The following is a 12,685-nucleotide window of genomic DNA, read 5'->3' on the forward strand; positions in this document are numbered from 1 at the left end:
AATTGATCCATCAAAAAATATTTTGAAGCATTCGTAGGCAACTCAACTTTTAAACGAAAAAATAGCAAAACGCTACTCTATGCCGGTTACTTTATGCTCTTCAATCTATTTATAGCCACTGTGATTAGTTGACATATAATTGTTACTAGAAAACACAAGCTTACACAACTGATTAGTAGTTCTCGTGCTGAGTACATATGTAATTCCGGCAAATACGTCACGCTAGGATTTATGTCGCAGAAGTCAGAAAAAATAGAAAAAGTAATTTTCTTGCAATTACTCTCTCTCTCTGTTACATGCCTTTATGTTATATTAGTGTAGTGTTATGATTTCAACTTCTTACTGTTAATATTAATGAAATTATTGTGAATTGAATCGATTTGTCATTGTAATAAGTAACACCATCATAAATTATTATCTACATAAAATGATTACTGTAGGACGTATAAAAGATTTAGTGGTTATTTCGTGATACATACGTGTGGAATAGTAAAGCATGTTGTGTAACAAAATACAAGTGCTTTGCTTTCGTATTCTTTGTTTAGTTTGTTGTCTTGTGTACCCCACCTGTTTGAGATATATGGCATTTTTAGCAGGATTATGCCCAAAGCATACAAAGTGCGTAGATTGAATTCAGTGCACTAAATGCAATAAACATTATATGAAACATATATCTCATGTCATAACACTTGTAATATATGTAGAAAGATTGTAATTATTATTTATTACTTTGTATACACATTCATCATTCTTATTCCTTAATAAAATTTTATAAACGTTTTATAAATTATTATTATTATACGTTTTATATGCATTATTTGTAAATTTTTCATGAGCCGTACATACCTTTCTTCCCTTTATAAGTAGCCATATATCCTATCTGTATGGGATATACGACAAAAATGCAAGGATTTCAAAAAATTTATTTTTTAATATAATATGAAAAATATTTCGGTTTCCTAATATTTTTTTCATAATAGTAGACAGTACAAAGTTTTATTGATATAGTTCGTTATTTTAAACATAGTAAATAATACTTAATAAATTAAATTTTTGATATGTGCGGCATATATACCGGAGTTACCTTATAATGTTGCGATGGTGGAACGCAACTTGTGTCACTTGGTACACGAAAGTGTCTAGATTTTGGAAAGCTATTTAGAGTTTTAGAAAAATTTTTAATGATAATTTTGGAATTTGTAAATATTTTAGAAAAATTGCATTCTTTCTATGTATAAATACTCTGTATACATATATTGCAGTAACATATACAGGATAGAGTATTACAAGCTCCTTAAGGAAACATTTTGATATATCTAGCATACTGAAGAAAAAATCTTTTGCATACCATTTATAATAGATTTGTTGATGTTTTATATATTTTATCGAAATTGATTATTTTCATGTAAATGTTGAAATAGTGCTCTTATTATTCGCTCATATTAACCTTCTGATTATAGGATAATATGAATTTCCTTAGGGGTAATATGAACACAGGAAATTTTTTTGTAAGAAATTATGCAGAAATAAAAAATTTATATATATATAAAGATTTATATATACACACACACACATACACACACACACACACACACACACACACACAAGGTATATCAAAAGTTTGGAAACTGTCGAATATCTTGAAAGCAAAGCATTTTTGAGAAAAATGTTTCAGACAAAAGTTATAGAATTTATAAATGTCTATTCATTGATGACATCCGCTTGACCTTGCATAGTGGCACCAAGATCAGATCAAGATCAAATTTTTTAAACGGAACACTTCATTTTTGTGCCAAAATCTAATAGTTGGTCAAGAGTTTCCAAAAACACTACAATTATTTTTTATTTATTAAATACTTTTTGAGTTATAAGACTTGAAAGTTACAATATCGCTGGCATAACACGAAAAAAGTACTTAATAAAAAATAGCTTTATTATAGTGTTTTTTGAAGCTCTTGACATCAGCTATTAGATTCTGGTATCAAAAATAAGATGCTTTATTTAAAAAAATCAATTTGATCTTGATCTGATCTTGGCGACCCAATCAAGCAGATAGGATCAATGAATAGATCTTTTTAAGTCCTATAACTTTTGTCTGAAACATTTTTTTCAAAAATGTACCTCTGTGTGTGTGTGTGTGTGTGTGTGTGCGTGTTTGTGTGTGTGTGTGTGTGTGTACACATATGCAGAGTGTGTACATCCTTAATGAATGATTTTTTGGAAAACATGACATCTTGTCCTATAGTCTTCGATATTGTTTATACTCCGCAAAAGGTTGTTCTTTGGGAAAAAAATATAATGACCCATATTTTTTTGTGTTTCTTTAAAACAAATTGTTTAGTCGTGGTACTATTTGCAATTACTCGACATTTTGAAAACATCAATTTTATCAGGTTTTTTCTCCCATGTAAATATTTAAAAAAATATCACCATAACAATTTCTTTAGAAAAATTATCTACTTTTTAATAAAAATAGTCTCGATTGTTTTAAATTTTATAAAAGCAGTGAAAATCTAATTTATTATAAATTTTCGAAAAAAACGCATTTTTTTCATAATCTTAGGCATTTATATTGAAATTAATATTTTTTTTGGAAAGATAATTTTTTACATAAGAAACCATTTCATTTAAATTGGGAACCAATTTAGTTCAATTGCAATAAAATAATTTAGTAAATCAAGAACAGTAAAAAAATGTTTGATATAGGATAGAGTTGGTTAAATCGTACCGACGATTAAATTGTATCTCCTTGTACTTTCTGAACAAAACATTTTTCTTTTTTTTTTAGAGATGACACTAATGTGACGCTAATAATATTCCAAGTAGAATAAAAACTGAAAAATATTGAAAAAATTTTTTCCATAACGTTGAGTAAACGTTTTTAATATATAATATTATAAGTATCTGTATAAGAAACATTAGAAATAACGATTAATTAAATATTTATGAAACCGATATAAAAACTAATATAAAACGTTTTTTTTTTTAACTGCAAAAGAATCATTTTAAAACATTTATCTACAAGTTTAGCTAACGTTTTTACAACATTTATATAACCCATTTTTATAACAGGTCCCGGACGTTCACTGAAAAAAATGCATATAATTTGATATGGAAGTTACATATAGGGGAGACCGGAACAAGTTGTTTCATGAGGTAAGTTGTTAAAGTTCATTTTTTTAGTTGTCAAGTGGCAGCACATTTTTATGAATTTTCATATTTGATTTTTATAATACAATTTCATTTAGTTTAGCCGCCATATTTGAACTTTAGACTTTTAAGCATATTTTCTTGATTTTCACTAGAAGTAAATATTTCATTGTATAAATCGCTTGTGTTATTGTATAGGGTGCGTCACCAAAATTCAAACAAATTTCAATTTCAATTTTCCACTATATTGTGCCTCCGCCAGAGGTTAGCATCCGAAAAAACCTGATGTTTTAGTAAACAATCATATTCTCAAAATGACCGCGATGTTGAACCAAGCGGAGTATAATCGAAGACTCGCGATCATCGAAGGCTTTCGCTGGGCGCTCAGTAATGGAAATAATTCAGTTCTTTGGATATCCGAGATCAATCATTTATGATGTTGTGGCAAAATATACGACTTTAGAACAGTCCAACAAGGTTCCAATATGCCAGCGAAGAAAGATAGTCACTCGAAAGAATGCAGCGCGAGGATCCCAGCAGTCGATGAAAGGGCTTTCGGATGACCCAAGGCAATTGTTGCGCGTTCTGATGGATGTAGTGAAGCTGTGAATGGAAATTGTGGCGTCCAGAAAGCCATATGTTTTACAGCAGGACGGTGCACCGGCTCATACGAGTTATTTGATTCAAAATTGGTTCTCAGACAACATCGATATGTTTTAGTCCAAGGAATTCTGGCCTTCCAACAGCCCAGATTTAAATCCCTTGGACTACTATGTGTGAAGCGTAATTGAAAAAGTCACAAACAAGTTTCGGTATCCCAATGTGACGTCATTAAGGATCGCTATTGAGGCAGCATTCATTGGCATGAACAGCGCTATATCACAGTGCGTGCAAACGCTTCAGATCGAGAATGGAGGCCATCATTCAAGCTAATGAGGGATATATCGAATAATTGTGCTCTACAGGGATCCCCCAAGTGCCATATAAAAGAATTTTTTATAATATTTAATTTTTCATTAAAAATATTTTATTTAAAGAAATTGTTCGATTTGTCCGAATTTTGGTAACGCCCTGTATGTAAGTTAAAGTTAGAGATACGTGATTATCTTTTTGTATATTTCTTTTACATACATTTGATTATAATAATATTTTATTTGAATTGATATATGTACTGATTTTTTATTTGTATTTTTTCGAATTGAAAATGGATGATTGGGGCAAGTTGTTATACTTTGATCGGGACAAGTTGTTACAGTATAACAACTTACCTCATTGAAAATAATTTTTTTCTACAGAATGATGCACAGACTTATATAAATAGATTGTCTACTTCGTCTCCATGTTTGAAAAACATAACGCCGGGCAGCGCCATATTTATGTTCAGTCCACTCTCACATATATAAATCACACAGATAATTAGTGTTTTTACATAAATTTATACAATGTCACAGACAGTACGCATACATACACTATGTGAACTGAAACGAGAACAGTTCAGAATTAGGTTTATCTCTTTCTATCTATTGAGTCAGCAGTCTAGTTATAAAAGTGGAATAGTACAATCTTACAAAAAAAAAAAACAGAGGCTCTATAAATATATGCAACACCGATAAAGGCAGTTAAAAATGCCACCTATCTGAAAAAAAAGCAGCAATGTATGTAATATTAATTTTATGAATATTTAAGAATTTTGAGCACGATCGTATACGTGAATACATCAAATACGATAAAGAAAGCCATAATTGGTCAAAATTTGATATTTTTTTTAAACAATACATTATATATGCTTATATTGAATTAATTTATTTCAGATATGATTGCGAGCCGATAACTTTCGGTTTCAACACAATCATTCTGAAACGCTAATAATCTTCCCTAAATTAAATTAAAAAGAAAGAAAATAAATAAGAAACTTATTGCAAAAAATATTACCTCAGCCAGGATTTGAACCTGGGACCTCTCAACTTTCCGGGAAGAGTAGGTAGCTCGAAAAAGGAGATACACGAAAGAGGTCACATTGAAAAACGATGCTATAAAAACTAAATGAATATTCGAAACAAGAAGAGAACCAATAGCTCGACAAAAGACAACGGCACAGAAGATTTCGGTGCCTTTACAGCGTTCAACTCTGAATTTATCACGCATATTACAAGATTACGATTCAAAAGAGATATGGATTCTAAACAGCAGTGCTTCAAAGCATATGTTTCCGTTGCGAGTGGTTTAGAGAATTAGACGAGAATTATTGCGAATTCATAAGTGGAGATTCAACGTGCGAAGTAAAAGGACGTGGTACAATCGGTATTGCACATCGGTGATAAGTGATTTAATGATGTATTATTTGTCCTTGCGTAAAAATTTTTTTTCAATCGGTGTTTGCATCTTACATTTTAAAATTCGAATCAAATAATGTAAGAATTTACCGTGCTAACTCGATCATGGTTTGTGGAATCAAATGTAATAATAACCTGTTTTGTTTGTTAGTGATCGTGACGAAATAAACGCAGCCTCAATAAATAGCTTAAAAACATGATACGAATGTCTAGTGCACATAAATTATCGATCACGTCGCGAAATAGTAGAGAAAGACATAATCATTGGCGTTTCATTATCCGACAGTGATAAATTTTTCTATGAAAACTGACAATTTAGTAAACACCATCGTTTATCCTTTAGATCTAAAGAAAAAGATTGTCATGATAGAAAAATAGAATTTATTCATATTGACGTATGCGGTCCGATGTCTCAGGAATCCGTCGGAGACTCAAAATATTTCTTGCTCTTCAAGGATAATAAGTTAAGTTTATGTTTATTTTTTAAAGCACAAGAGCGAGATTTTTAATAAGTTTAAAGAATTCGATCTAGTTTTTAATAAATTTGGGATGTGGATAAAGACAGTTAGAGTTGACAATGGCATTAAATTCTGTAACAAAATGATGGTAGACTACTTTGCTCGTCACAGAGTTACTTTGCTCGCCTTCCTCGATATCCGCATCATATACTTATGAACAAAATGATCATTCAGAGAGGGAAATAAAAATGATTGTAGAATATCCTCGTATGATGCTACTCGCTAAGAAATTCCCCTTTACTCGCTAAGAAATGCGCCTTTGGGGTGAGGCTGTAAACACAGCTGTGTACGTGTTAAATCACTGTATTTCCTCGCAATCCCGCAACATTACTCCTTTCGAGTTATAGCATAATAAGAAATCCGATGTGTTACATACATGAAAATTCGATAGCGATGCGTTCATGCATATAGAAAGAGAAAGAAATGGGATCCTAAATCAAAGAAACTCATTCTAGTGAGATCAAAACTAATCAACAATTAATTGTTGACTTTACGATTCGTTTGCAAAGCCATAGAAACATAATAATCAACTTATTATCAGATCTCTGATAATAAATTAGATAAAGAATCAGATACAATATCTATTAAAGCTAGCAGCTCCTAATGAAAAGTTCCCAAATCTCTTGATAATGTACAAAAGAATTTGTTAAAACTGGACCAAACAGGAAATTTAGAACAAGCAGAGCATGCTAACGCGTATACAAGGTGCGTCAAAATCCGGACAAATTTCAATTTAAATTTTTCGCTATATTGTTCCTCCGCCAGAGATTGTTGTTGGCATCTGAGAAAACCTGATGCTTCTAGTAAAGTCATATTCTTAAAATGGTCGTGATGTTGAAATCAAGTGTGGAATATAATCGACCTGCGATCATTTGCGCTCACCAACGGAAATAATTCGGTTTTTTGAATATCCAAGATTAACCGTTTACCACATTGTGATAAAATATACGTATTTAGAACAGTCCAACGAAGGTTCCAGTATGCCAGCGAGGGAGAGTCACTCGAAAGAACGTGAGGATCCCTGCAGTCAATGAAAGAGCTGATTTCGGATGGCCCAATTGCGTTGCGCGTTCTGATGGATGTTAATAAAGCCGTGGATGAAAACTGTGGCATTCGGAAGGCCATGTTTCTTAGGAGGACGGTGCACCGGCTCATACGAGTAATTTGATTCAATAATTGGCTCTTAGACAACATCAATATGTTTTGATTCAAGGAATTCTAATTTCCCAACAGCCCAGATTTAAATCCCTTAGACTACTACATAATTAAAAGAGTCACAAACAAGTCTCAGCATCCTAATATGACGTCATTAAGGACCGCTATTGAGGCAACATTCGTCAGCATGGACAGCGCTATATTACAACGTGCGAGCGAACACTTCAGACCGAGAATAAAGCCGTTCAATTCAAGCTAATGAGATCGAATAATTGTGCTCTGCAGGGATCCCCCAAGTGCTATAAAAGGATTTTTTGTTATATTTAATTTTTCATTAAAAACATTTTGTTTAAAAAAATTGTTCGATTTGTTTGGATTTTGATGATGCACCCTATAGTTTAAGAGACCGAGATGAATCGATGAAAGCACCAGACTATTATGAAGCAAGTGTTGCAACTTTTTATGAACTAGCGATATATATTGAAGCAGTCACAAGAGAGAACTCGAATCAATGGAAATTGGCAATTAAGGAGGAATTTGATGTTCATATAAAAAAATAATACAATAATGGATCCTGATTTCCTTGTCTAAAAATCATAATAATGTAATAGGTTGGAAGTCGATTTTCAAAGTTAAAGAAAATTCCGCAGGAAGTGATATTCGTTTTAAACCTCGTCTATGTGTAAAAGGTTTCTCGCAAAAAGCTGGACTTAATTATATGGAAATCTTTTCTTCTATGATTTGCTATGACTCCATTTGCTTACTTTTTAAATTCATAGTCGCGTGAAAATTTAGAAGTAGGTTCCAGTTTGATATAAAGATTTGTTAATGGAGTTTTAAGAAATTTATAAGCAAATATCAGAAAGAATCGAGACAAATGATAAAAATATAGTTTGCAAACTAAACAAGCTCTATAAGGTCTTGAACACGCAGCGAGATGTTGAAATAGGCAATTCCAAAATTCTTTCGAAAATTTAATTTTCAACGGAATGACGCGGATCAATATGTTTATAGTTCAAGAGCGAAAAAGTTTATCTCGCGCTTTACATGGATGATGGCTTACTATTAACGTCATGAGACATCTTAAATAATTTTGAATGTCTCTGAACCTTACTTCGAAATGACTGAAGATAGTGGAGATATTTTTGTCGGAATTGAAATCAAGTGACCATTCAAATAACATTCATTTCATAAATAAAAATTCATTTTTATAAATCAAAAACATTATCGTTTATCGCATGTTAATTCATTTTGGAATGTCCGATGCAAACCCGGTGTCGATTCCTGCTGATCCCCATGCAAAACTATGATCAAACGACGTCGAAAATATTGCATATCAAAAGATACCATATCGCAAGGCCGTAGGTGCGCTTTTGTTCCTAGCTTCAAGATCCGATCTTTTTTATGTTGAAATCGTTAATCGATACTTAAACAATAATTGTGAATTGTCAGGCTATTCGAGCCGCGCTGGATGTTATTTGCGAAACTTTATCAAATATAACAATAATTTATTAATGTTACAATAATACGTAAGTTTCGATCTTTTTAACTTAGTCAACTTCAGTAATCTTATTCCAATTTATTCTATTACCTAATGATTTATATCCGATTATCATTAGGTAATTAATAGAATAAATTAGAATAAGATCACTAAAGTCGATCAAGTTAAAAAGATCGAAACATATGTATTAATATTAATAAATTATTATATTTGATAAAGTTTTGCAAATAACATCCAGCGCGGCTCAAATAGCCTGACAATTCATAATTATTGAATTAATATTCTTAAGAGCCTTATTAGTATTATAGATTTAAACATTGGAACGCAATAAAACAGATTTTTAGATATCTGAAAGAAACATCAGATCTTGGCATTATGTATAAAAATGACAGCTCCGATTTAACACTAGAAAGATGCGACTCCTACGCCGTGGATATCGATACGCGGACGTTGCTCAATCAGCGGTTATTTTTTAAAATTACGAACGGTTCTGTTACTTGGAATTCGAAGCGACAAGCAACAATGAATTTCAATACAATAGAAATTGAGCTTATCGCAAAGAGCTTAGCAACAAAAGAAGTGATTTGGTTCAGAAAACATCTAGCCAGTATTGATTTTTAATGTAAAGAAACGACTACAATTATAATCGACAACCAAAGCGCAATAAAACTTATTAAAAATTCCGAATTTCACAGCCACACGAAGCATATAGATGTGCGTTATCATTTTATACGTGAAAAACTCACGAAGCATGAGATAAATGTTAAATATTAGGTATGGGAAAAAGTTCGTTGCGTTTTCTTAATGCTATTTAACGGGAAAAACGCCACGAACTTTTTCCCACATCTAATATGTATCGAGTGATTAGCCGATATCTTTACAAAAAGCTTACCGCAAGATCAATTTAGATATCTAAGGCACAAAGTAGGCGTTGTAGACCGAAGAACAGCTCTAAAGTATAAGACATAATAATAATAGTTTCTAAAACCGTGCAAAATGTGCAAGTGGTGGAGTGTTAAAGTTAATCAAAACTTTCACATTTTGTTTATTTCATTTTTCATTTTTTTCTCTTTTATGTATTTTGCTCATTTATAATTCGCACCCACTCTGTATTGTATTCATGTTGTGATGCGTGCGCACCAGCAGAACGCCACCTCTAGCGCTCTTACTTTTCTCTCTTTTTTCGTCGTAACGTGCCGCGCATTATTATAATAAAGTTACGTACATCACCGGCATTCTTATCAATTTGATTCACCAAACCCAACAAAAGACATAGATATAAATCAGAAAGAAAACAATTGACTATCTAAAGTTAAAGATATACTTGAAGCAATGCTTAGGTATTCATTAATAATTTAAATGTACCATATACATTAGTACGGAAAAAATTGCTAATCAAAAATTATAACAATTTGCTCCGGTCCCTTATATGACCAAAAAATTATCTAAATATGACTGGAAATTTTCAGCTAGTGAAGAAATGGTTAGAAAAGTGTTGATTGATCTCTCTCAAAGAGATGAATATTATAATTAAGAGCGTTATAAGAGCGCGTAGCTGCAAATGCAGAGTATACTAAAAGATCACTATTTCATTTATGCGCTTTTGTACGACAATTTTTCAAGCCTGTTGATTGGTTATAGGATAGAAAGATCCGAGAACTTCTCTATTCTATATACATTTGTCATATGACAAAAACGCACAAATGAAATAGCGACCTGAAATAGAATACCTCAAGTAAGAGCTAGTAGCGCGAATGAGGCAAAACCGGAAATGAGTTTGTATAATAATCTACTACACCCAGGCATTGTGACTTGACAAATTCATATCTTCATTTCATTAAAACATCAAATCATTATATAATTTCAATGCGATTCTTCACTATTCACTTATTCTTTTCATTTTATCTTAAAAATAATAATTTATTTTATCTTAAAAAAATAACGATTTTAAAACGTTTGTACAAGAGTTATTTAACCGGTTCCTAAAACGTTTTTTTTTAAATAAATTTAAATGGTTTTGAAATAAAAATAATCATTCCCAAACATTTTATAAACGTTGTTGTTCTACTTGGGATGGCTTAAGAACTGTAATTTTTGTTTTGTTTTCGTGCCGTTTGTTTACGAGTGACAAAATTGATTTTCTTCGGTGTCTGAGTTTTGATATAATTTACCTAAGATGTTATAGTACAAGATGGATAATTGAATTATAGCGTACAGGGTTATAATTGATATTTAAACTCTCTTTAAGTACAACATCAAATTAACAAAATATTTGTAAGTTAGCTATTAGCAAATTTGTAAAAATAGAGAGAGTTATTGTCGTACTTGTCGTTGATTTTTATATTATATATACCGATACGATTTTCGCAAACGAAGCAAGCTCCCGTAATCTTCTCGCAGCTCGTACGTCTCGTTAGGTTACATTTGATTAGCGTCGGACGCGAAGAATTATTAAAGGATCTATAACGCAAAAACTCTGAAGAATATAGTATAAGGATTCCGAAAAATAATGAACACAAAGTTATATGTTAGGTACCTTAGTTAAAATTTCTTATTCAACAATATAACTATAATATAACTCGTAACTTATATTACAGTTATATTGTCGAGTGGGAAATTACAACTAACAAATACGTTTCGTTACATGTAACTTTGTGTTCACTCAGAAGGTTTTATATAATAATTATAATTATATCTGATTTATATAATAATTATAATTATATCTGATTTATATAATAATTATAAAGTAATTATAAAGAATTACCTCCGATTTCAATGAAATTAGACCTTTCGATACGTTTTTGCACAAAATGAAAGAATTTAGCAGAAAAAAATGCAGGATTGCTCTGTGAAGCAAGATGTCAAGACTTAAAATTGATGACTATTAAGGTTAGAAAATCTGTCATAACTGCGAAACTTCAATGAAAGTATGCTGCGGTCACGTTTTCATACAAGTGCCCTACAAGTGCATACGTTTTACTAACTTGCTTCAATAATATATTAATGTTTGTTTATTAATATTCAAATCGTTTCTCTTTCATTCAGAGATAACAACTTTTCACACCAAGCGCAGTTCTATATAAGTTTCTAAGTTTTCATGCAAAACGAGATTTAATTTTAAAAAATTGACTTTGGTTTTATGAAAAGAAGGAAGTCATTTTAACATTGTCAAAATGATAATAAGTAATGTCAACTTGTTTATTAAATTAGAAATACAATTTAGAAAGTGATACAATTTAACGATCGGATACTTTTTCGGACGCCTTGCGTAACGACAATGCCGACAATACTGTAACTTTCAAGCTTTATAATTCGAAAACTTCATGAAAAATAACTTCGTTGTAGTGTTTTAAAAAGCTCTTGATACTAGCTATTAGATTCTGGAATCAAACATAGGGCTATTTAAAAAAAAATTGATATGACCTGACATTGGCAACGCCAAGATTAAACCAATAAGAGCAATAAATAGATCTTTTTAAACTAACTACTTAACCTTATAACTTTTGCGTGAAACACTTTTCTGTAAAACAATATTTTCCGAGATATTCAGGTGTTCCAATCTTTTTGGGACACTATATACTTATATACAATATAATGTGTATATACAGGGTGGTTCACTTAAATCGAATCTTGAATATTTCGTTTATTTTTAATAATACGAAAAAATATTGGAAGTACAAATAAGTTTCCGCCGTTTTTTATCAAAAATTAAGCATTTATTGTGAAAGAACGATACATAATGTTTTATTCAAAGTAATGGCCATCACTAGCCACTACTTTTTCCCATCTTTCTGGTAGCATGTGGATACCGTGGATCGGAAGAACGCTTCTATCCAATCATCAATACAATTTTTGGTATCTTCATATGATGTGAAGTGCTGCTCAGACAGGCCATGCGTCATCGATCGGAATAAGTGTTGGAAGGAGCAATGTCTGGAGAATACGGCGGGTGGGGTAGAATTTGAGTGTTTCTAAGTAGGCTTTGACCAGCGCCGCAACATATGATGATATATATATATATATATATA

At 31.5% G+C, this 12,685-nt stretch overlaps 1 protein-coding gene across 1 annotated transcript in view; it reads left to right on the plus strand.

The window, feature by feature from the left end:
- Nucleotides 1-232: 232 nt before the first annotated feature.
- The window catches only part of LOC108693798, a 24,207-nt gene continuing 11,754 nt past the window's right edge, over nt 233-12,685 (plus strand). Inside the window, exons 1-2 of the mRNA XM_018202944.1 lie at nt 233-261; nt 3,073-3,156. Coding sequence (XP_018058433.1) covers nt 3,152-3,156 — 5 coding nt within the window. The 5' untranslated portion in view covers nt 233-261; nt 3,073-3,151. The remainder of the gene's footprint in view (nt 262-3,072; nt 3,157-12,685) is intronic.

This window comes from Atta colombica, unplaced genomic scaffold (assembly GCF_001594045.1).
Source record: "Atta colombica isolate Treedump-2 unplaced genomic scaffold, Acol1.0 scaffold99, whole genome shotgun sequence".
Classification (NCBI taxonomy): domain Eukaryota; kingdom Metazoa; phylum Arthropoda; class Insecta; order Hymenoptera; family Formicidae; genus Atta; species Atta colombica.